General features: G+C 40.1%; 1 protein-coding gene across 1 annotated transcript; it reads left to right on the plus strand.

Moving 5' to 3' along the window:
• Window positions 1–20,062: 20,062 nt before the first annotated feature.
• On the plus strand, window positions 20,063–21,076 carry LOC146700292 (olfactory receptor 8G17-like). Its single transcript, XM_085471299.1, has one exon. It carries the CDS (start codon window positions 20,066–20,068, stop codon window positions 21,074–21,076), a length of 1,011 nt encoding a protein of 336 aa, XP_085327425.1. The 5' UTR covers window positions 20,063–20,065.
• The last annotated feature ends 5,665 nt before the right edge of the window (window positions 21,077–26,741 follow it).

The following is a 26,741-nucleotide window of genomic DNA, read 5'->3' on the forward strand; positions in this document are numbered from 1 at the left end:
CAAGGCCATATGTGGAAGGAAACTGCGACTTAGGACATCCTGATGGCATAAAATGTAAGTACAACTCCTCCGGTTTCATATGAAAATTTTTTTATTGCGCTACCTTATGTGTTCTACAGGGATTTAAAAATAGTTATGCAAAATGGAGCATGCCGCTCCGACCAGTTACTCCACAAATATGTAAAAAATAAATTATAAAATACAAAAAGCAAGTATTTACATTTCAACTTTTAACTATCTAAATGTTCAGCGTTGTCCTTTTAAACAAATTTAAAGTGAAACAACACAAAACACTGCAAACCAGAACACAATGAAATATAAATTAAACTATGCAAAACAAAAAGAAAATGCACATTCTTTGTCATATAGGCCTGGGATGATTTTTTGGGAGAGTGTTTTCCTGCTTGGAATTGCATACACAGGATTCACTGCATGAATAAACTTTTCTGAATCCTTTATCATTCGCAACTGAAAATAGTTGTGGATGATTACTATACCTTTCTAATGTGACGATGTTGTCTGTTGTTGCTGCCCCTGGCTCTCTTTCTTTCTCTCTTGTGCTCTGTTCCTGTGCTATTGGGAGTGTAACTACCGCCCCTCCCCCCTCAGCACAAACACAAGGGTCATGTGCTGCGTGAAGCGGAAAAAAAGTGAGAGAGAGAGAGGGTGAGAGAACGAAAAAAAATATGTCTCTCCCTTCGTACACTTCAAAGAGCCGACTGTTAAGCTACGTTCACACTGCAGGCAAAAGCGCATCAAATCTGACTTTTTTGACCCTATGCGACCCATATCCGATCATGGTATGTGTTAGGGAAAATATTCTAAAACACTTCTTCAGTAAAGACTCAGAGAAGAGAAACACACAGAGTTCTTGCTAGCAAGGGCAGCTCCCTACTGAGAGACTCGCACTAAGAAACTGCCCCGGTCTTTATTTATACTTCAGTGTGTGTGTGTGTGTGTGTGTGTGTGTGTGTGTGTGTGTGTGTGTGTGTTACTGCTGATCAAAGGGTCAAACATCCTTGGTCAGGAAGAGGGTAGCCTCCCCCTCACCCTAGATGGTTCACCCTAGATAACACGGTGAGGAAGTCCTGCAGTTCATCTAAACAAAGAGCACTTAGACTAAAACAAACGTAACTACGTTAATCCTGCCATAAAACAATAAAACCAGGTACAAGCTCTCTCGTGCTCCCAGGACGTGGGGGTGCATTCCTGGGGTGCACCCCAAGCCTGCAGCCTGTTAGTGATCACACACAATTAATTATATGCCTCTAAGTATACATGGTTTAATATTTCCTAATACAAATAACTACATGCAGTATTCTACCATATGCAAACTTATATCACTAAAAGATTATACTGACTACTAAATACAATTTTCCATTGACATTCCCTCCTGTTGTCAGTAAAACTTAAAGTGAGATACCAGTTTGTAACATCTTGTTGTACATTTTCTGTCACATTTATACATGGCAATATACACGTTACAAAGACACAAAATAAAAGTAAAAATATCCCAACTCCGATGAGTAGTCTTTTTAGCACCTGTAACCAGGAGCCAGTGTAAAGCCAAGAAAACCAGTCACTTGTATCACTTACATAGTCCTGATTTTGGGCCTGCTGGATCTGTCTTAAAACATTCAGGGCGTCAGTCATGTTTGATGAATGTGCGTCTTCTTTATGTAAACGCAGAATGTGTTGTTGAAGAGGACACAAAGTCCCCTTTCTCTGCTAGTATCATAGAGTAGTTCTTCCCTGAGAGTTAGTCCAGGAACATATATATTGTGGGGTATGTTGCCGTGCTGGGTAGATGGGAACAGACATAACAGTCTGTATTTGCCGATTCTACTTTTGTTCTTTCGTGGATATAACGGTACCTGGCATTGTTCATCCACGGATGAATGTGGTCTTGCGTCATATCCCTTAGGTGAGAGTTGTCGTGTGTCCATCTTCTCTGCCTTCCTCCTGGTTCAGCTGTTTCCGGCACCAGCTGGGGTCCTGTAAAAGTGAGCGTCGTAGTCAAGGTAACCAAGAGGGTCCACCTTCCCATGGTTGCACACAGGTCCGTCACGCCTCGCACTTGGTTGGCCTAGAGTTGATCAGAGGCTGGAGGTTGAAGTGCGAGTTTACCCTACGGGGGCTCAATCAGCACTCCCCCCTCACCACTGAAACAACCAAGTGTGAGATTTCTCTATTGTGCTGTCTTGAGGGTGCCGGGGTTTCTTGGGACCTCGACCTCTTTGCAGTGGCTCTGATAAATCCAGGAGGATCTCTCCGCTATTTTGCAGGCAGTTGAAAAGGTCAGAAGCACTTGAATTGGCCTCTATCAACCCCCATCACCTCACTTCAGGCCTTCATCCTGCGGTAGGAATACTTATGACTCTTCTACTGTCCATCCTCTGCAGAAAAACACCTCTGTGGAAAGGGTGCTGGGTTCAGTTATCTTACTGCTGTTGTGATCCCAGCAGTCTTCAGTGTGCCATCGTATGCACAGTATAGTGGCACAGCATTAGGTGTTGTTCATAGGAAACTGCTGTCATCACCACCATGGCTTCTGGTTCCTGGGCTTTCACAGAATCATGATGCCATCCTTAGATTCCCTCTGCGCTGTCGATGGAGCTTGGCACGCTCTCTCCATCCCTCAAGTTTTCATATTCCAACGCTGTGAGGGAAGTCTCCTCTTGATCTCCCGGAAGCTCAGTAGCACAGCTCTCTGTGTGATGTCCGCTGTGCTGAAGATGATCTCTGATCCTCCTGAAGCCTCTCTCCTGGCCTCAGCTCCCATCTTGTGGACGATCCTCTCAGCCACTCCTTCTCGTCATGCATAGTCCTGATTTCTCAGGAGATTACTGCTGCACCTGTATTTCCTTGCTAGGAAGACAAACTATTTGGAGAGTATGTCAACAATCATCAAACCACATTCTTTAGTTCAGTGAACTTCACTTATAGGCCATCAAAGCCTCATCTGAACATGGGTGCACCACTTGCATAGGTTTAATATTTGTAAATAAAACGGCTAATCACACAAATCGCTGCAAAAATTATATAAAACAAAATTTAATGTTAATTCCAAAATTTAATGTTAATTCATTGTTTCATATTAGTCCTGGATCCCTTCTCTTGACACATGGACACTCCCATGAGTCAACTCATCAAAATCAGATTCCTGTCTTAAAGAAAAAGATTAGCTAGATCATATCCCAGGCAACATCAGGGCATCTCCTCCCCTGGAGCAGCACCACCCTGGACCTATAATCCTGCAATAAAAATATTAGTGTGTTTTGCATAACACCTGGCTCTGCCAGGAGCCTGCATACACACCATCATGGCCTGGAAAGCAAAATCTGGAAGTGAAATCAAACTTCACACCTATAAACACCTATAAAGTAATAAAGCATTCAGCACTAGCAGGACAAGTGTCATGTGCAGGTTTTCTCAAATCAGTAAACTACAATTATTACCATAATTTGCCTCAGACATGGATCATCCCATGTACTCAGTCAACAGTAATGTAATCAGTGACTTCTCGTAAGCAAAGTCACTCCACTCATATATTATTTATGGGCTCAAGAGTGGCCAGCAAATGAGCCCATATTAACTATTCCATAACACCGCATCTCTTATTTGTTTGTCTCATGTCACTTTTTCCGCTTCTGCCGAATCTTTTACATGTAGTCTCAAAAAACAAACATTAGCAACACACATTGATCATCCTGGTGGGCAGGCGCCAGCCATCCACATTCCAGAGGTGCCATAAAAACACCATAAAGTTAGCCATCCCTAGCTGTAGAAAGAATGTCAGTCACATATAAACCCAGAAATCCTATAGTAAAAAAAAACATTAACTAATCCTCTTATAAATCACATGATCAAACACATGAAAAACTGCAATGCTGTAGAAAAGAAAATGCAAATGTTAGCGCTGCGCAGGCATATGCATACTTTGTCACCGTTACCTCTGTAAGCAACACAAGGTAGTGAATAACACCCCTGGTAGATGCACAGACACAGAAAATGGCATTTCAAAGGTTAAACCATCATGCAACCTCGAATGTTGCTGTCATCTTTCTGCTCCTTGTAACAAAAACACATAAATTCATCCACCCTTGTGTCCTGTCTAGGTGGGGGTTAACCTTGAGTCGTGGTCAAGTCCTGTCAGCTTTTACCAGTCAGTCAGTTTGTTTTTTATTTCCATTCATTCATTCATTCATTCATTCTTTCTTTGCTGATAGTGGAAACCATCGTCGCATTTAGTTTCCACTTTCAGCAAAATGACTTCATTTCAAAAGAAAAAGAAAAAGAAGAACTTCTAGATCGGATTACCTCGCTGAATCCTTTTTAGGCAGGGACGCTCATCTAATATTGTCCCAAATAAGTAGCTTTCTCCAGAGCCCATTTTAATGTGGAGAAAACTCACTTGTAACGGCTTTCTCGACAGGTCGTATAGCACTTTCAATTCCCGACGTGCAGATCTGCTTAAAGAAAAGAAATAGACAAACAAAATCAGTGCCTGTTCAAAAGATAAAAATGAAAAATAACCGAGGTTATCAAACCAAACTTTCAGTGCACTGTGAAAGTATCAAAATAAAAAGGCCTTGTTATAGTCATGACACAAGCTCCTCATCTCAGGAGGGTAAATCACCATTAGCATGGTTCATCATACCATCATACTAATTGGCAGGCTCAACTTCACAACAAAAGAAAAATCATCAGCTAGATTAACTCCAAACCAACCATCAGCTGCACAACACACACATAAGCCTAATGTCTTATTAGCTATGAGTTTAAACACCAGGTCTGTGCTCTTCACTCATTTAAACCACAGATCTATTTTATTCAATTTTTCCTTTTTCCCTTCATCATAAAACATGTGACATGCTGTCATGCACTTCACAAAAGAAGTTTGTTCTGACATATTCAGAGTTGTGTATCTAAATACAGGATTCACTCGCACATCAAAACAGGAAACTCAGTGTTTTAGAGTCTCCACTCAACACACAACAAACATCCCATTCACTCGTGCTAGAATTCAGTCACCTTTCATTAATCTAAAACCGATCAACTAATTTGCATATCAGCTATTAACCCACTAAGTTGACAGGACGACAGAAAAGCATGTTCAAAATAGTATCACAAAAGACAATTTCCCTCATACAGTAAATTACTTGCGCTGCATCAATCAAGCAGGAAGCTTCTCCCAATTTACTATATTAACAACAAAATTTATTGTCTGATCACTGGTTGGTCAAACCAGGATCTTTTTTCCCACAAAAGTTAAACTGTTGTCCTGCAACCTAGAGAGTCAATTTTTTGCATTGGATAAATTCAGTATTTGATAACGAGTGTCTGCTAAATTGACACTATTTTAACACTGATGAAAGATAACAAGCTAATTTTCATTGCATGGGTGTTTGTGTTATTAGGCAGGTCTAATGCATGTCTGTGGAGCTGCATATCCAGCAGAGCATGTTCTTAAAAGCTGCCTTTTCTACACACTTCTCTGCTATTATTTAATCATTTCTTAACTAATGTGCTATGAGTCTTCATGAGTCATTTTGTGTTTGGAATTGTTAGTAGGGTTAATTCATGTTCTGCTTGTTTGTGTGATTTTGTATATGTTTCTATTTTCACAATGTTTCAGACTCCTTCACAATTTTCCAACTTAAGCAGTCAGTTTTCTTTTCCCCAGGTTTACTAACCCAAATTTTGATTTCCCACATTAAATAACAGCATTCCTCTGTGTTCTCACCTAGTCTTCTCACTCTGTGTTCCTCTCCCACTTTCAACAGTCCAACAGCCGGCAGTTCTTCAGCTTTGTCCTGTGTCCCACTGTCTCTTCTTGGCATTTTACTCCACAGGTGGCAAATGTCAAACTCCAACAGTTCAGTTCTCCTCAAACGTTTTCTTCACATGCACAGTGAAGTTTCAGCTTGTTGTAGACACAGTGCCATTCATCTGATCAGTCAGGATGATGGGTTTGCTCTTTTTCTCTGATGCTGTTTGTCCACATTGCTGCTGCTTTGCTGGGACTCTTTGCTCAGGACTTGCTGCTGTCTTTATCTGCCATGTTATTGCTCTTTGGAGCTGCATTCTTCAGGGAGGAGTGAGCACTTGCTTGTGAGGTTGAGAGACACATGGCGCTTTAAATAAGTCAGCCAGAAACTTGGCCTGCATGTTTCCAATGATGTTAAACTATAACTTTCTTTCGACCGCTGCATGTGGAAAATTGATTCAGGTCTGCTTTTCACCTGAAAGTAACAAACTAAGACATGTTCATTATTATCATCGCTGCTTAATCAACACACATCTCTCTCTCTCTCTCTCTCTCTCTCTCTCTGTGTGTTTTTGTGAACAGTCCTTTCTTAAAAGCAGAAAATAAGATTGTAGTTGTTCTTGGCTGATCAACACAAAACCTTTTTCCTATAATTATTTTTCATCTACAATGTAAATTTTGTCTCTTTTTCACTCTTTTTTTTTATATATATATATATATTTTTTAAATAGCTGGTGACCTGCAGAATCACCGCTCTCACAATCAAAGGCAATTACTTTTACACAGCGCACAAAAACACTGTGACGTCAGACACATTCACACTCACTTTTTCATCTGCGTAAATAAATCACATGGCTGATGATATGTGCCATGGTGATCCATAAATATGATCACCAGTTTATTTAACTATTTTTCAACCCAACAAAACAAATAAACAAAAACATGATGCTGATGTTATGAACACTCTACACACAAGTCAAGATGCAGGAAAACTGCTCACGGAAACGCTGCACACTCCAGTTATCACAGTTATCACAGTTCTGTTTGTGTGAATTATCTGCTTTCATTATTAATACCAGTTTATAGGTTGTTATCCTTTTTATTATTAGTTTGAATGCATTAAAATTAAGTTGTAATTTAGCTTTTTGTTTATTTTACTTTATTCCTCTTGCATTTATATCTATTCAGTCAGGTCTGTTTCCAACCCTTTTTTAAACTGCTTCAAACTACTGTGATCTCTAATTTTTGCTGGGTGAGGGATTATTATGTTCTTCCTAGTCTGAACTGCTCTCTTCACCTGAGCTGCTATCCTATTCTGAGTTACTGTCTTCTTTGTTTCTTACAGTCACGTACAAAATGTCCCTCTTTTCCACACCTCCAGCATGTAGTGTTAAAGTCACTGTTTGGTGTGTGTGTGTAGCCTCTACCTCTTGCTCTTCCACTATGCATTCCTCTCTCTTTCTTTTGCATTAGTCCTGCTCCGGCTTGCTGTTTTTCTAGACATTTCTCATCAGGTGTTAATTTTTCTTGTTTATCACCCATTTTCAAAGATTTTGCTGGGCCGTCGCTGGCACGCTTGACTTCAGAGTGGTTTACTGATACGGCCTTCGACTTCACCCTAACGGTGAAGCGGTATCAGTTTTATGAGATGAAACTCAACCGTTCTCCTGTCACCAGCACGTGAGCCTCAGCAAAGAAAACAAAAATGGAAGTAGTTCAGCAGCATATTGTGCTGTAAAATCAACTTACTTCCAGACACATACACACACATAGACAGTTGCGCGCTAATTTGTCACGAGATAATTTCAGCTACCTCTAAAACTGGTCGAAACACAGTTCCTTTTGGCGAACTTAGACCTTTTTTACCACATTTCTTTAAACTTTTGCGGCCGTCTTATATACCAAAATAGTGTTTCTCACCCCTGACGTCCCACTGGTGATTCAGATCATTGGACTGAATCCCACCGCCGTGGACCAGATTATAACACCGGCCCAGACCCGAATTTAACGTCCTGGGGCTCTCTCCTCGTCCAAGAGGGCTGTGCACAGGCTTCGGTGCTGGCTCCCCACGGCGTCAGGAATCAGTGCTGGATCCTGGAACAGAGTCACAGATAACAATTCTGATATTTTCTGCTCCGGCTACGAAGGACCAAATAATGTTAGGGAAAATATTCTAAAACACTTCTTCAGTAAAGACTCAGAGAAGAGAAACACACAGAGTTCTTGCTAGCAAGGGCAGCTCCCTACTGAGAGACTCGCACTAAGAAACTGCCCCAGTCTTTATTTATACTTCAGTGTGTGTGTGTGTGTGTGTGTGTGTGTGTGTGTGTGTGTTACTGCTGATCAAAGGGTCAAACATCCTTGGTCAGGAAGAGGGTAGCCTCCCCCTCACCCTAGATGGTTCACCCTAGATAACACGGTGAGGAAGTCCTGCAGTTCATCTAAACAAAGAGCACTTAGACTAAAACAAACGTAACTACGTTAATCCTGCCATAAAACAATAAAACCAGGTACAAGCTCTCTCGTGCTCCCAGGACGTGGGGGTGCATTCCTGGGGTGCACCCCAAGCCTGCAGCCTGTTAGTGATCACACACAATTAATTATATGCCTCTAAGTATACATGGTTTAATATTTCCTAATACAAATAACTACATGCAGTATTCTACCATATGCAAACTTATATCACTAAAAGATTATACTGACTACTAAATACAATTTTCCATTGACAGTATGACAGTGTGAACGGCACAAAACCGATATTTTCAAATCGATCTGGGTCACTTTCATATGTGGTACTGAATCCGATACATATCTGATGTTTTAGAAAGCAACTGCTGTTTGAATGGTCTTGTCGCATTAAATCTGTCTTTTACGTCACTGACACAAGACAGACGCCAATTATCAGCGCCGGAGAAGCGCCCGAGAAAACATCGTGAACGCTTCCTGGCCATCCGGTGAAACTGCTGGGAAGACAACGTTGGAGAAACGTGAACATTTTATTTATACTGTATAATCTGCAGATTCTGACAGAAATCTGCAACTATCCTTTGAAGCACCGCTCCTCTCTAAAACAGCATTAAGGATAATTATTAGGCCATTTGTAAATAACAAAATAACTTTATAACTTAAAGCAAAATTGGGAAACGTAAAGTCCGAAACAAGTCTTTATATTAACGGCCATCAGTCAAACAATGCTGTTTGCTCTGGGTCTAAACAGAGCGCGTTGTGTGTGACGTCTTCTTTTGCACATGCGGGCCGCTTTGAGAGTTCACACTAGAGTGCGTTTGCTGTCACATTTTATTTGTAGTGTGAACAAGCAGACAAAAAAATCGGATTTGATCAAAAAATCGGAATTGAGCATTAAGACCTGCAGTGTGAACCGTGAGCCGTTTTGTTCACGACCGACACATCACTAGTGAAGAGGCCTCTCCATTTACATGAACAAATTGGAGCCTATTAGACAGATATGATTTTAACCACTGCAGCGCAGTACCCTTAATACCTATGGCATGTTCTCATCTCTTTAGTAAAATATTGTGGTCAACGGTATTGAATGCTGTACTGAGGACAAACACCTAGATGCATCCACTGTCAGAGTTCATAAGAAGATCATTTGTAACCTTCACTAAAACTGTTTCTGTACAGTGATGAGCTCTAAAACCTGACTGCAATTTTTCAAATGAACCTTTCCTCTGTAGATGATCAGTTAGCTGTTTTACAACTTTTATCAAAAAATTGTGTCAAGATTTTTTAGATAAAAGGATGGGCTGAAATTGGCCTATAATCACCTCAGACAGCTGTGTCAAGTGATGGGTTTTTTAAGGGTTTAACTATTGCCAGCTTAAAGGCCTGTGCTACATAGCTGATTATTAGAGATAGGTTGATCATATTTAAGTTTGAAACATTAATTAATGGAAGGACTCCCTTGATGAGTCTTGTAGGAATGGAGTCTAAAAGACACATTGATGGTTTGAAGAAAGTGATTACTGAAATTAACTCAGAAAGATCAATTGGAGAAAAACAGTCTAAATAAATTAGAGATGGACCGATCCGATATTACGTATCGGTATGGGTGGAATACTGATCTAAATTACTGGATCGGATATCGGAGAGAAATAAAAACTGTAATCCGATCCATTAAATATCACGAAAGCTCCTCACAAAACTTGCGACACGCCGTAACTCGCCTCATAACGTTAGCACGTTGGAGCAGTATGCGTCACGTGATAGAGCGGCTGTGGCGTGCGAGAACTGTCTGCGGTCTGGTTGAGTATTTGGAGCCTCGCTAACAACCCGGCATTTCATCTCTGACAAAGTTATCCCAGAGAAGTAAAGCAAGTGTGTAAGCTCATCTCTGAATGTTTGTAAAGCATTCCAGCTTTAAGCTTAACAACCGATATATTGAGCGACTGCCTCTCTCTCTCCCTCTCTCTCTCCTGTTGCTACTTCAATCGTGAAACTGATCAATGATCAGCTGATCGGCTTTTCTCCCTTGTTTGTTTTTGGCCCACTTCGCACCAGAAAGAGGAAACCAGCGGCTGAACAACAGCAGCACGTTTAACTTTGATAATCTGTTGTTAGAATTTATTTAATATTACTTTCTACACCAGGATCCTTTTCTACGCAGCTGATGGCTGGTAACTGTGCAGGGGCGGCTCTAGCAAAGTTTAGCCAGGGGGCACAAAGACGTACTTTTCTTTCTTATTCTCATTTAAAATGTCTAGCTTTTAATAAATAATTATCCGAATCTTACACCCAAAGTTTTAATCTGATGTAAAATGTATAGAAGTCCATTACTGTATATAGTAACTATTAAGTCTAATATACCCTAGTAAGCTATAGTACTTTTTCCTTTGGGAAGGTACGATCTGTGCAGTCTGCAATTCTGTTGAAGAAAGATGTTGAATCTATTTAATTATTCTTGAAAAATAATTTATTTCTGTGCATTTTTTTTCCACACTGCATCAAATTAAGATTGATTATGTCGATTAAGCATCATGAGGTGGAGCGTGAGGAATGGTTCCCTATTTTTTATTTTTTTTTTATTTTTGTTGCTGGGAGTTGGAACCCTATTAGTTAGGTTGCTTACTCTTTAAAATACCAGAATAGGGAGGATGGTGTAGGTTTAAGTTTATTAGATTGATCAGTATTGCGAAACTGAACAATTTTTTTTGCGTACAGGTATAACAGAATAGCTTTATTGTTGATGTTGTTTTTTAAACTTGAGTATGAACTTATACAAAATGCAGCAAGATATAAAAAAAACTGTTTTATTGATTAAAAACACTATCGGATTCATATCGGTATCAGCAGATATCCAAATTTATGATATCGGTATCGGACATAAAAAAGTGGTATCGTGCCATCTCTAAAATAAATATCAATGGTACTGAAATTACCATTGTACTGCCATATTTTAAGTCTACTCCCTTATCGCCCGGCCAAGATCGCCATTACATGGCTCCCACGCACTGGCAAACGAAAGCAAGGCCGACCAAAGATCACATGGCGTCGATCATTTATGGATGATCTGAGAACCGTCGACATTGCCTGGGACGAAGCGTAAGCCGCTCGTTAGCTGCCTGAATGGCGTAGGAGGACCTAAGTGCTAAATGCTAAAGGTTCTGAAAGTAGCAGTACATAATGTTATTGTCATGGTACTGGATCTTTGAGGTAGTGTTTCATTGTTTTCTATGTTTCCAGAGTGTTTATTGGAATATTCAATAAAGGTTAAAACCTAAGTATTAATCAGTATTAGTGTGAATAACTCTTACAGGTTACTCTAGCCCTTTAAAACTAACAGACCCCTGGGGCCTACTGTTCAGGCCACTAAACTGTATGCAATTATATTCCAAGTGCACCTATCTAGAGGGGATCTGCAGTAACAGGTATAGTGTAGCAGATTTCAAACGGTTGAATGCGTTGTGTCACACAGCAACAGCAGGCCTCTCCTCATCCCAGAGTCCATACAGCAATCCCCACTAAGATGGATCAGTTACAAAATATTCAAACAAATGTAACTTTTCCCAACATGGCTGAAAATACTATTCAATGTGCAGACTCAGATCATTATACTCATTATACACATAAAACAAAACCTGTACATTTACACATACCTAAAAGACAAAGTGGTTCAGCAAAATCAGTGTCACACAGCAACAGCAGGCCTCTCCTCATCCCTGTTTAGCACAAGTGAGGAACACATAAACGGATGGTGTAACAGATAAAAGGCAGTTCCAATTACTATTTTCCTCGTTCAAAGTAATCAAAAACACTTTGGGGGCCTTCAGCCATAAGAACTAATACTTAGTAAAGAAAAATACACCAAATTTAAACGTATAATTTAGTACAGGCAGAGGAGCTACAGAAAGTGTGCCTTACCAGTGTGGAGTCCATGCAGCTCTGGCTGGGAACCCCCACACATGCAGCATGTTTACAAGTGGTGTCATACTGATTAATGCCCCACTTCAACAGTGACATGTGGAACCTTAGTTTTACAAAAATTAAATTTATACAACAAAAAATAAACTATATACAATACAGTTTTGAGAATGTTCACACTCAGTATATTATATCTTAGCTACAATAGTTTATAGGTACCAGGCCCAGCAGCAAGGCTGCTAAGGCTCATGTTCAAGATGGGCTTTACGTCTACCAACAACTGCTCACACTGCCAAACCAATTCACCGGACAATTATATCCACGTTCTTTGGTTCTGTCCACCAGTTCAGAAGTTTTGGCGCGCGATATGTGAAGACTTATCAAAGTGTCTGAAATGTAACATTCCAACTTCCCCCTCTGTCCCCTCCTGGCTGCCTCTGCCTCAATTTTATCCCACAACTTAGACATTCACATTACTCACACTCTCATTACACATACATATAGGATCTTGGGGGTGGGCACGCTACACGGATTCCAAAAGACCATCAGGGTGTACACCCCACCCCTGTTGCCCACCTCTCAATTTTAAATACACGTAGACATTGAGGGCTAGCAGGAGGGACTATGCGCTTACCTGCTGCTCTCTGGCAGGTAGCTCCATGCCCTCCTGGGTTTTAAATGCACCTTAGAACACACATGCATCAACACTACAATGAGCGGGTGGAGGGAGGTTTGGAGTCTTCTCTCACCCCCGTTCTCTGCGGCCTGCTGGAGCAGGGGGGCTAGGAGGAGGAGTTGGCCGTCCGACTGCGGTCTGGAGTGTGGGGCCTCCCTGCTGCTGCGGAGTCGGGGCAGTCTGCCTCTCCCCACCGCAGGGAAAAGGGTAACACCACCTGGGTCTGGGTGCAGTTCCCCCCTCCAGGGGCAAGGCTGGGATGGTCAATTTGGTAAAGTAAATCCGTTGGGCATCTTTCTTTGCCTTTAGACAATAATTCTGATGGCAAAAGAGCCAAACGGGACAGGCGCAAGAAAAAAAAAAAAAGGCTGCTAAGGCCCCCAGCTTTTAGTAGTACAGGCAAGGTAGACACCTGGGAGAGAGAGGTAGTTAGAACTGGGCAAGTTCCCTCACCCATCAGCTCCATCTGAACTCTGAATTGCCTGCTGGAGATTACGAGAGATGTTTAAACAGAGAGCTAATATACACTTCCTGTATTGGGGTGCTTGTCCCCAAGACACAGGCCCTTTCTCAATTCTAAAGTACACGAGTACGTACTCGCCGAGAACGCACGGGAGTACGGACTCACCGAGAACGCGAGCACGGACTCGCGATTTGTACAATTGGAACACCAGCGTACTAGATGATGTCACAGGTCAGGCTAACATCACCAGGCTGGATCGGCTGCTCCACTATCAATAAAGAATGAAATAAAATTACATATAAACGTTACTCTGTGTGTTTTCATTGAAAAAATAATACATGAAAAATATTTTCATTAACTACTTTACCTGCACTATAGCAAGATGTGCGGCTATATAAAGAGCCACCGGTGGGAAATAATCACGGGAATAGTTTGTGGTATCAGTGGTTGATCTGGTCAGTAAAAAGATAAGGAAAGGAAAAGAGAAAAAAGGAAAAATGGATCGGGTGGTTGTCGCAGTTGCTGCCGGCATTCTGTACCTTCAGGCTGAAACCGAAGCAGCGCAACTGAGAAGACGGATCCGGGAGAGGAGAGCCAGGACGAAGATGAGGGAGAGGAGACGTGCCTTGATGGCGTGCCTTCTTGACTCGGTACATTTTTAAAAAAAAAAAAATTAATAGCCTAGTTTTTCTATGCATGTACTCCCAAATCTAGAGAAAAGGTCACATTTGCTGTGTATAATATCATATGGTGGTAGATCAATACTAGATAAAGCTTATACAGTTTAACAAAGATATCACTGTGGAGTACTGAAACAAGCTCTCCAAAGACAAGTGAATTCTCAAGTAACTTAACAACATAAATAGGACATTTGTATGTCATGCAAATGGTCAGAAATACACACTTAAGAAAGCCATCGAAGTTCATATTGTGTTTTAATCACAAATTTAAGTAAACATGACATAACGTATATTAAAAATAACAATAAATATTTCAGTAACTGTTCAATAAATATATAAAAAACCTGAATCATATCTGTTTAAATACTGTAAGTATCTTTTGTTCTTTTTTAAAACAGGGGAAAAGCCCAGCAAAAAATATATACACAAAGTAATAACAGTATCCCCATCCTTTCAATCTTCTTTACTGGAGCTGACCTAAAACCAGCCTTCAGACTGTCAAGAGCAAGCATTAACATGCTGTTTCAAATGCTCCCCCGGGAAAAACAACACGGATGGAACCACGAAATTGAGGTGCTCGTGACCATTTACTGGCTGGCCTGTGGAGCCTCATACCAAGTGACAACAGACATCTTTAGCATGCCGGTGGCAACAGTGTGCAGGATTGTCCACAATGTCATAGAGGAAATGATGAAAATTCTGCATCGCGTCATTCATTTCCCAAAGGCAGAAGAAATGGAAGAGGTTGGGGCAGGCTTTGCACGCCTTGCTGGCAATGAGGCATTCCGTTGCACAGCTGGTGCAATTGATGGATGCCACATCTGCATTCTTCCACCTGGGGAACCACATAAGACAGGGCTCTAGACTAACTTTTTGCCATGGGCGTACCGGTACGCCTAACTTTAAAAAGTTAGGCGTACTGGCACAAAAGTTAGGCGCACACAAATTTTATAATAATTTATATAATATAATGTGTTTTTCTGGATACACTGTACTTTTTCAGCATTCAAAGATTGATGACACCGTGTCAGAGCACTGGCTATGAATTTCAGAAGGATCAGGCATTAACTTAACAGAAAAGTTAGCAATAGTTTTTTTCCTATTACAGCTACATCCACGTCTGTCGTGCCTAGGCTGCTCACTAGGGCTGGGTATCATCACTGATTTCTATAATCCATTCGATTCCGGTTTTCAAAGTCCAGATTCGATTCAACTTAGCCTCAGACAGTCAGAAATATTATAATTCTGATCATTTATCAGTACTGACTTCATCAGAATTGTGAACATCACAGCAGATGCCTTTGTGTGAAAGTAACTGAGAATAAAACACAGAAAAACATGAAGGAGATTTTCCTGGTCTGGCTTTTTATAGTAGATAACCTTAAAAATATTCTACAATGTTCTGCATATAAAGTTAAAATTTCTTCAGTATTGAACAACAGAAAAAACAGGCTTTCTTGTCCGTCATTTAAGTGAAAAAAAGAAAAGAAAAAGACAGCAGTCGACAGCGCTGTAACCAACGGTAGACTGGTGGGTAATAAGCGAATTAATAATACAGAAAACAGAGATTGGAGACGGGAAACTGTTCTTGAAGTACAGAGAGAGATAGAGAGAGAGCTAGCTGTGCATGAAGTGTGATTTTAATAGTCGTGGAAGCAAAACAGCAAAATTCATGACGACATTGATCAAATGTGAAGCGCAGTTTGCTGCTTCTTTTGCTGCTGGCTCGGTGGATTTTGGTTGGAGAGAGACAAAACCTGCAGCTCAGAATCAGCGCAAAAAGACGTAATCACAGCGCGTACCGGACGCAACAGAATCGCTAAGCTCCGACAGCGTGTCCGTCTACGGGCCGTCGGGTGAGAAAGCCGAGAAAGACAAAGTTGGTTCTGATGCGTCGGTCCGCTCTGTGTTTACGTCTTTGTGGGGAATCCGTGTACCTGCTCTCATTTGCTGTTTGGTTGTTGTTGAAATGGTTTTGTGAGCTTTAATCTGAGAATCTGGCGTTTCTGGCAAAACACAGTTATATTTAAAAGTCGATTCAGGATTTAATGAATTGATATCGCTTTATTCAAGCTACTCACCTCCCACTTCCACCTGGACTTTCAACTGGACCACGGCCAATCAGAGAGGTCCCGCCCCTTACTATCTCTGATTGGTTTAGTCCACGATAGGGGCAAAATGTGTGTCTACTGTTGACCACAGGGAAGGTTGCAGATTTTATTTTATTTTTTTTTTGCTACCCGAACATTTGGTCGCACAGGTGCAACCAAATGTTTTTTTTTTAGTCGCACCACTAAAAAATTTGGTCGCATTTGCGACCAAATTGGTCGCACTCTAGAGCCCTGTAAGAGGTCATACATCAATAGGAAACTGTTTCCCTCTATCGTGATGCAGGGCATCTGTGACTCCAGAAGTGTGTTCCTAGATGTGTACATTGGTAATTGCGGATCTGTGCATGATGCACTAGTATTACGAAGATCCCCAATGTACAAACAGGCCCTGTATCCACCAGCAGGCTACTTCCTCTTGGGAGATGGAGGATACCCTTGCCTTAAGCACCCAGTGGCAATAATGACCCCATATCGCCAGCCTGTGTCAAGTAAGAAAATAATTCCCCTTTTCTTTACACCTACAAACACGTGTAGTGCTACATCTGTTACTGTGAAGCATGCAGAGCTTTAAGAAAAGAAATGCAATATTATAATTCTACCTATTACACTAATTGAAAGTTTACTAAGCACTGAATAATAGTGTGTACTGTCTTTCTTTTAAAGCTCAAGTTGAAGAAAGGTTCAATCGGCACCACACCAAGGCCAGAAACATCATAGAGCGTACCTTTGGCATCCTCAAAACACGCTGGCGCTCCATTTTCTTGCGAGCCCTTGAGATCCGGCCTCTGTTTGCTCCCAAAGTTGCGGGAGCTTGCTGCATCCTCCACAACATCTGTGTGGCAACAGATGACGTCTGCCAAGAAGAAGGAGATGAGGAGGAGGCGGCACAAGCAGGACCAGAAGCCGAAACAGATTGCACGGGCGTGGACAGGGAGTTTTCTGGAGCTTGTATCCGAGCCAGGCTTGCTGCACGACTGTTTGCTCCTGAACAGCTGCCTGCATGTCTGTTTGAACATGACTACATCTAGGTAAAGGTTTCATTTGTAAGATGTAGTCATGCTCACACAAGATATGTAGGCAGCTAAGGCCAAAAGAAAAAGCCTGTTTTAAACTGTTGGTTAAAAAAAAAAGTAAATTCAAATCATTTTTTTTCCAAATTAGTGTTAGTTAGTTAAGTTAATTAGTTAAAATACATCTTTATTTGTTCAGCTTGTAAATAGTGTACATTAGTGTTCGTTTTTGTATATTTGCTTGTGCGCTCACGGTTGTATAGGTTGAATTCAATGTTAAAGGTTATTGTAACTGTTACACTTGTTGAAATGATGTTTTACTTTGACTAAAGAAATTCTCTGTTGCACATGCAGCAGAAACCTCACTTCATTATTGAGATTTAAATTGCTTTTTTTTTTTTTTTTTAAATGACATCAGAAACAGCAGTATGCGACATTACGTGATGGCAGAGCTTCAGTTCATCCTTTGTCATTTTTTTTTTTTTTTTTTTTTTTTAATAAATAGGACAGGGGGAATGAATGAGAGAAAGAGGGGGAGAGAAAGAAAGAAAACCAAAGGGGAGAAGAGACGGTGAGAAGGGGGGGGAAGAGAGAGAGAAAAAAAAAAAAAGAACTCCTGGGTCACCTGTATGGAGAAAAAAAAACAAAAAAAAAAAAAAACAAACAGAGGAGACAGCAAACAACAAAGAGCAACATAATAATAGAGAAAACAAAGCACCATCACAATAAACTAGCTAGTCATAGATATCAATATTTACTAAATAATAAACGATATTGTGCAGCACGCAAGATAGACAGCGCACAGTGTGCTTTGAGCGCATGCATGTCTTAAAGCCAAGAAAGCTTTAGTCCGCGTCTGTGAATACCCATGTGTGCATACCTGTGTGGATCAGCATGCTTGCATTCCAAATTGCTTTATTTAAAATTTTTCGACAAGTTTTTCAAACAGTGATAGATATCGGTCTGCCCTTTCAGTAGCTGCCCTCTCCCTCTCTTCCTCCCTAGTCAGCGCCTGTCTCTCTCTCTCTTCCTCTCTTTCCACCTGGTCTTTTAGAAACTGAAGTACAGCCTGGCTGTCCCTGGGCCTCTTCCTCTGGCTCTTCCTCGACACTTCGGTAGAAGGGGACGAGGCTGGAGTGTGTACAGCAGGTTTGGGCAATTCCAGGCCTCAAAGGCCGGTGTCCTGAAGGTTTTAGATATCACCCTGGGTCAACAAACCTGAATCAAATGATTAGTTCATTACCAGGCCTCTGGAGAACGAAGCATAGCCTAGAACAGGGGCACTAGTCAACTTTTCCTTAAGTAATTCAAAAGCTTGTAAGCACTGTGACATCCAGGCTGAAGCAAAAAGCTGTTTAGCCCTGCCATGACTGGTCTTCTTAACGCAGACATTCACTACATCATGGAGTGGCCCTGCAGTTTGGAAAAAGCCCTCAATAAATCTCTTATACTAACTGCAAAATTCCAAAAAACTTAGCTCTATCACAGTACTGCGAGTGGGCCATTTTGCCACAGCGCTTATCTTGTCAGGATCAGTGCTTATCCCCTGAGCCAACACTTCATGACCGAGAAACTTGAACTTGAGCCGGAGGAAATGGCATTTTTCAACCTTTACCTTGAGAAGAGACTCTCACAAGGTGATCCTGGAATATTGTTGAAAACACGAATAGATCATCCAAGTAGATCAACACAATCTGAAAGACCAAATCACTCATTGTGGCCTGCCTCAGACATTGAAACGTGGGGTCATTACATGACCTTGACTTTGAGGTCAAGGTCACTGAGATTCAAACTTATCTGAGATTTTAGTAGATGCACCTATGGTACGAATTATTGCATTTACAAACTTGAGTGTCCCCATCAGCCTTCCACACACAAACAAAGAGCATTAAAAGCTCTTAGTGGCTTCAATTCAAATTTTGCTTGTTTAAAAAAACTCAGACACAATTTAGTTTAACCTTCCTGCCTTCTTGGGACCTTTTTGTGCCACTGCTATGTGTTAAATGGCTGCCATTTCCACTGTGTTCAGTGGAATATAACCAAACTTGCCACAGGATAGTTTTTACCTGTCAATGTTAATATTCCAGTGTGAATTCCTTAAATCAGCCTAAAATGGCTGAGCAGCAGAAATCCCCACACCCATCACCCTGGGGACCATTTTCTGCCCATTGACTTCCATTATAAACGCTATTTTTCAACCCCAAATTATCATCATATGATTTTATTTTTTCTTCTTTTCTTGGATGTCAATGAAGACTCAAGGCCTTGAAGTTTTAATTTTTAAATTGCAAAAAAAATGCAAAAAAAATAATGGCAGGTCAAAATGTATGTTGGTGCCAATCTTTGGTCCATCTAAAGGCCTACTTATAATGACAATCACATATTACTTCAACTGGTTTTTTGTGGAAATATTTAGTTTCGTTTTTTGGTTTTTGGGGCTTATAACACAGGGCGCTCATGTAATAACACTGGGATTTGAAGGGTTAAAACAACGAAAATATAATTAAAACTTTACATGAATATTTCAGGGAGAAGTAGTTTTACAAGGTTGGCTAATTTAAAGTGGAATAAAATATGGATATATGGTCTTTTTATGGCGTGGCTGAGAATGGTCCCTAGGGTGATGGGTGTGAGTTTTTTAAAGGATGGCAGGAGGGTTAAGACACTTAAAACTTTTTACTTCTTCCAGTGCTGTTTTAAGCATTTTTCATTAATGATTCAGTGCTCTTAAACAGTTACGCCATCATATTGATGATATAAACTCTGATAGAAAGAGGCACACCTACCTGAATTTCCAACTGTCACACAGTGATAGAGGTAATATATAAGCGGCACATCTTTCACAGTATAACCCACTTGTGCAATGCTCTGTCTTCGCGGGTGAGTTTAGTTTTTTTACACAGCAACAATCAAGTAACTCATTATGCTTTATTCTATTCTACTGTTATTATGTTTAGGGAAACAAATATTTGCAATGGGAACAGAAGATAAAACCACTACCATGTTTAATAACACATTTGTTCGCCCTGCAAAATTTTATCTCAGTGGGTTTTCCAACATCCCTCATATTAGGTATTTCTATGCCTTCCTGTGTTTTGTCTACATCATGACTGTTTTGGGTAATGGTTTTCTTCTCTCACTTATTTCACTGGTGAAGACTCTTCATACTCCTAAATACATGATTGTGTTCAACATGGCTTTGACAGATTTGTGTGGGAGCACAGCTCTCATCCCAAAAGTCTTAGATACGTTTCTGTTTGACAGGAGATACATCCTCTATGACGCCTGTTTAAGTTATATGTTCTTTGTTATTTTCTTTGCAAGTGTGCAGTCATGGACACTTGTCACTATGGCATATGACAGACTTATAGCCATTTGTTTCCCTTTAAGGTATCATAGTATTGTGACTGAACAATCAATTACTGCAATTCTGCTGTTTGTATGGATTTTTTTAGTGAGTGTAATAGCAACCATGGTTGGGCTTGTTAATCGTCTCTCATTCTGTAGATCTTTGGTGGTTAACGGCTTTTTCTGTGATCACGGACCAGTTTATCGTCTGGCTTGTAATGATACATCTTTAAATTACAACATGGCATCTGCACTTGTTGCTATACTTATCATCATTCCTCTTATATTCATAATAGCCACATATGTCTGTATTTTCATAGCATTGAGCAGGACTACGTCAAGAGAGGAGCGACTCAGAGCATTAAAAACTTGTACTTCTCACCTGATCCTTGTGGTCATTTTCTTCTTGCCAATTGGAATCACTAACATAGCTGCAAGGGCCTCCTACATTGATCCTAATGCCAGAATGATAAATTCCACATTGACACACACAATACCAGCTTTGCTCGATCCGATTGTATATGCTTTGAAGACAGAAGAAGTGATGAATGCAGTTAAGAAGCTTTGCAAAAGAACTTATCTCAATCGCATGAAAGCAAAAACAAGACCTTGTAATCACTGCTGTATTAAATCGTAGAGGAGTGTTATAGAATAACATATTGAAATTAGCTTACTCATTTGTAATACAGTGCAATAGCCATAAATTATACCAGTAAAGCCAAGTGTTTCATAATATGTTGTGGACTGTTGTTAAGAGTGTTGAGAAGTAGAATTTAAATATGAAATTATGCATGACACAAATTGCAGTTCTGACTGAACTGTCTTTTGGTTTGAGAAAAAGCATCAAATTTTTCTTTTTCTCAAAAATTTCTGATGGGGAAATTTTCTCTGAATTTCTCCATCAGATTATCTGCTTATGTTTTTATTATTATTGTAAATTGAAATGCAAAGCAAATGAAAGAAAAAAATATTTTCTATATTTACTTTAAGTGAAGTATTGATTCCAGTGTCTGTAAAATAAAAATGTTAAGTAAGTTTACAACCATAATTATAATAATTAAATTGAAAATGTTTTCATCTAAATAAAAATGTTTGGAACAATTGCTCTATCGGCAAAGGTGCAACAGTTTTTAATCATGATTATGTGAGGGGGCACTTATATTGCATCACTGTATTAATTTACCTTTTAAAGGGCTGAGTCAAGGGATAGAGATGAAAGATTTTTATGTAGTGGAAAGAAGATACAAGTCAACCATCTCAACACTGAAAGGAAGTAATAAGTGTATAATCAGAGGTGGGTCGAGTATCCAAAATTGTACTCAAGTAAGAGTAGCATTACTTTAAAATATTATTACTCAAGTAAAGGTGAAAAGTAGTCGTCAAAAAAGTTACTCAAGTAAGAGTAAAAAAGTACTTGGCGAAAAGACTACTCAAGTAGCGAGTAACTGTTTGAAAAGTCTGATTTATTTTTTAAATAAATGTTATCAGACAAACAAAAATAAATAAATATACAAATTTTACCATTTTCAAAAGGAATATATGTAAAAACATCAACAAAATAAGGCACAACAATTCTAACTTCCAGATTTCAGTTTTTCACAACATAAAGCTTTTTTCACCAATACCTATAGTAAATAATATAAATATATAAACAATACAATACAACTTTATTTGTATAGCACATTTAAAAGACCAGTGGTACACCAAAGTGCTTTACAATAAAAACAGGAAAATTAAGACAATAAATAAAAGACTATTAACAAAGTACCACATGTCATCAGGTTAAGGGTACTAATTATACAACAATAAAAGGGAATATAAGAACAAAGTTACTAAGAACAGATATAGCTAAAAGATAAAGTACATAAATAAGAAATTGAACCAAGTATAAAACAGGGACGCTAACTAGATGAAAAGCTATGTTGAATAAATGAGTTTTTAAACGGGATTTAAAAGATAAAACGGAGTCTGACGCACGGATAGCGATAGGAAGGTTGTTCCACAGATTCGGTGCAACCAGGGCAAAAGCACGGTCACCCCTCGATTTAAGTCTAGATCTAGGCTGAGCCAGGAGTAATTGGGCTGAAGACCTGAGGGCTCGCCCCGGGACATATAACAACAACAACAACAACAATCTTTATTTATAGAGCACATTAAAAGCCCGGGGCATGCCAAAGTGCTTTACATGAAACAATAAAACAATAAAATGATTTACACTAAAACATCAGAATCATATAGGTGTGGGATTATGTTCACAGGTAAAAACCACTAATAGGAACAGTCAATAGCACACAGCTGTAGCAAGAGAACTGTACCATCATACACAGTGATAGAGGACATAGGCAACGCAACAATAAAATAATAAAATAATTAAGACTATAACGTCAGAGTCATATAGTGTGAGATTATGTTCACAGGTAAAAACCACTAATAAGAATAAACTATAGCACAGAGCTATAGCAGAGTAAAGCTGTAAAGCTGAACCATCAAACACAGTGATGGAAAACATTGACAGCACAGGACAACGCAAAACAACCAGACACATTAGAACATTAGAACAACACACTAGAAGCAAGGCGAGAAATTAACTGGTAGGAAAAGCAAGTTCAAACAGATATGTTTTAAGCCGTGATTTAAAAGATTGAATAGAATCAGACGTCCGGATGCCAATCGGGAGACTGTTCCACAGCTCAGGTGCAGCTAGAGCGAACGCTCGATCACCTCTAGACTTCAAGCGAGATCTGGGCTGAACCAACAATGACTGTGAGGAGGATCTTAAGGCCCTCGTAGGAAGATATGAATTTAAGAGTTCCTTAAGATAACTTGGCCCTGTGTTATTAGTAATTTTAAAAGTAAACAACAGAATTTTAAATTGAATACGGAATTTCACAGGCAACCAGTGCAGATCAGCAAGGACGGGAGTGATGTGAGCAAACTTCCTAGTTTTAGTTAGAATGCGTGCAGCGGCATTCTGGACTGTCTGTAATCTATGTAAAAGGGTAGAGTGGAGACCATAATAAAGTGAATTACAGTAATCTAGTCGTGACGTAACAAAGGCATGGATAAGCTTTTCCAAGTCATTGTGCGGGATGTAATGTTTGGCCCTGGAAATAAGGCGAAGTTGGTAGAAACTAGATCTAACGACAGCAGATACTTGTTTGTCAAGTTTAAATGAGCTGTCAAGTAGCACACCCAGATTCCTAACAGTGTCAGGGAAAGAACTGGTGAGAAAACCAAAAGCATCATGAAGTTTGGCACGAAGAGCGTCACTGCCAAAGATCATAATTTCAGTTTTCTTATCGTTAAGGATAAGAAAATTTGCCAGAAGCCATTGCTTGACCTCGCACATGCACTCTCGAAAGTTACTCACGGACATAGCTAGATCATCATTCAGCTCAAAATAGATCTGGATGTCATCAGCATAATAGTGAAAGGCAATGTGGTATTTCTCCAAAATGACACTTAAAGGAAGCATATACAGTGAGAACAGGGTAGGGCCTAGCACAGATCCCTGGGGAACACCACAGCAAACAGGTACAGCGGAGGAGGAGGAGGCAGCCAAGTGAACCGAAGAGAGCCGATCGGAGAGGTAAGATTTAAACCAATCCAAGGCGGTGCCCTTGATGCCTACAGTGTGCTCTAGTCTCGCCAATAGTATGTTATGGTCAACCATATCAAATGCCGATGAAAGATCCAATAGCACTAGGACAGAGGGGCGTCCATTGTCAGCCATTAGTAAAAGGTCGTTAAAAACTCGAAGCAGTGCTGATTCAGTGCTATGGTGTTGTTTAAAGGCCGATTGATATTTATCATTAATGTTATTCTCATCCAGGTAGGTCTGAAGTTGAAGCAGAACTACCTTCTCAAGAATTTTAGCCACAAAGGGAAGTTTGGAAATCGGCCTATAATTGGCATAATCATTTTGATCAAGATTACTTTTTTTTAGAACAGGTTGGATTATGGCATGTTTAAGAGCTGATGGTACATAGCCGGACAGCAAGGAGGAGTTCAATATGGACAAAAGACAAGGTCCAATTGTACTAAAACAATCCTTGACTATACGGGATGGAAGAACATCATGTACAAGATTAGTATTATTGAGTTTCTCAATTAGATGCTTCAGAGTAGAGAGAGAAACGGGTTCAAATTGACAAAAAGTAGTGGAACAATTGGGGGTGGGCATACGGTCGGTCACCAAAGGGAGGGTAGATTTAAGAGATGCGACTTTATCCAAAAAATAACTTGAAAATTTTTCACAAAGGCCCGGGGAGCATGGCAGAGGCATAAAGGGGCAGGGGTTTACCACAGAGTTGAAAATTTTGAATAAAATTCGAGGGTTGTTTCCATTTGTGGTGATAATTTTAGATAGGAAAGCAGCTTTAGCCATTCTGGCAGCTGATTGAAACTTCGAGCGGCTAACGCATAAAGTGTCATATGATGACTGGAGATTATCCTTATATAAACTAAGAAGATCGACAAGATAACGAGGGGCTAAATTATTTATAATTCTAAAAGTGAGCAACAATATTTTAAATTCAATGCGATATTTTATGGGTAGCCAATGCAACTCAATAAGAACTGGGGTGATAGAGGCATGCTTTCTAGTGCCAGTCAGAAGGCGAGCCGCAGCATTCTGGACAAGCTGAAGTCTGTGAAGGAGAGCGGAGTGAAAACCAAAGTAGAGGTAATTACAGTAATCCAATCTAGAAGTCACAAAAGCATGAATGAGCTTTTCAAGATCTTCATGAGGGACATAGTGCTTAGCCTTAGCAATAAGGCGCAGTTGGTAGAAGCTAGATTTGATTACTGAAGACACTTGTTTGTTAAATTTGAAAGAGCTGTCCAGCAGAACCCCTAGGTCACTAACTGAGTCAGAGAAAGAAGTGGCAAAGGAACCAAAGGTATCAGCTGATAGGCCCCTAGGGATATGGTTGCCAAACACCACAATCTCCGTTTTCTTTTCGTTCAGGATAAGGGAATTGTCTGAAAGCCATTCTCTGACTTCTCTCATGCACTCGAGGAAGCAGTGCAACGAAGAAGCAATGTCGTCATCATCTAATTGAAAATAAATCTGTATATCATCGGCATAGAGGTGATAAGAAATGTTATATTTTTCAAAGATTAAGCCTAGGGGGAGCATATATAATGAGAATAACATAGGGCCAAGCACAGAGCCTTGGGGCACACCACAGCATAAGGATGCAGTTGAGGAAGAATAAGTACCCAAGGTAACGGAGAAAGACCTGTTCAAAAGGTATGATTTGAACCAATTAAGGGCTTCGCCCCAAATGCCCACAGTGCATTCTAACCTTGTTAATAAAATAATATGGTCAACCATGTCAAAGGCTGAGGACAAATCCAATAAGACTAATACAGCAGAATGCCCTGAATCAGTAATTAAGAGAAGATCATTAAGGACTCTCAGCAAAGCTGTTTCAGTGCTGCGGCGTGGTTTAAAACCAGATTGAAATTTATCACAGATGTCATGTGCATCCAGGTAAGCCTGGAGTTGTGAGAGAACTATCTTCTCTAGGATTTTAGAGAGGAACGGAAGTTTGGATATCGGCCTATAATTAACGAAATCACAATGATCAAGACATCTTTTTTTAAGAACAGGTTGCACTATAGCATGTTTAAAAACAGAGGGAACATAGCCAGAAGACAATGATGAGTTCATTAAAAATAGAATACTGGGCCCAATTACATCAAAGCCGTCCTTCACAATGCGAGACGGAAGAGGTTCATATGCAGAACTAGTAATTTTCAGTTGCTTGACAATTTGCTTAAGTGTACAAAGTGACACTGGCTCAAACTGATGAAAAGTTGAAGTACATTCTCCAGTGAGAGCAGGGCTCACCACTAGGGGGAGTGAGGATTTGAGAGATAGGATTTTATCAGTAAAGTAAAATGTATGTATCAGTGCAAACAATTTCCAGTGACAAGATATGCTGTAAACTTTATATTCATCTTTGCTCCAAATGGCACAGCAGCCTCAGAGAAAACGTTGAAAACGTTAGAACGAGGCATCTTCAACATATCTTCATACAAGGCAGCTCAGTTTACCATAAATTATATGGGTGTGCATTCTGCATATTTAGCAAAAATGTGCCATTTCTTCACTCAGTGAGGTGATGGTTAAGCTTCAGCAGCAGTTTGCTCTCAAGGTTCTTTCTGTGAAGCTCTAACTGTTTAGCAGTGAACAGGCGTCCTGCATGACTAAGAAGTCCTTCACAAGCTCCAGATGCAGGAAGAGCAGTATTGACTTTGATCGACAGCTTCTTGATGTCAGGAAAGCCATGCAA

Source organism: Copadichromis virginalis, linkage group LG10, assembly GCF_057382275.1.
Source record: "Copadichromis virginalis isolate Kocher_CV1m ecotype Utaka linkage group LG10, C_Virginalis_male_GT1.1, whole genome shotgun sequence".
NCBI lineage: Eukaryota > Metazoa > Chordata > Actinopteri > Cichliformes > Cichlidae > Copadichromis > Copadichromis virginalis.

What these genes read in the sequence shown, in the direction of transcription:
- LOC146700292 (XM_085471299.1), top strand. Translation starts at nt 20,066, where the DNA reads ATGGGAACAGAAGATAAAACCACTACCATGTTTAATAACACATTTGTT.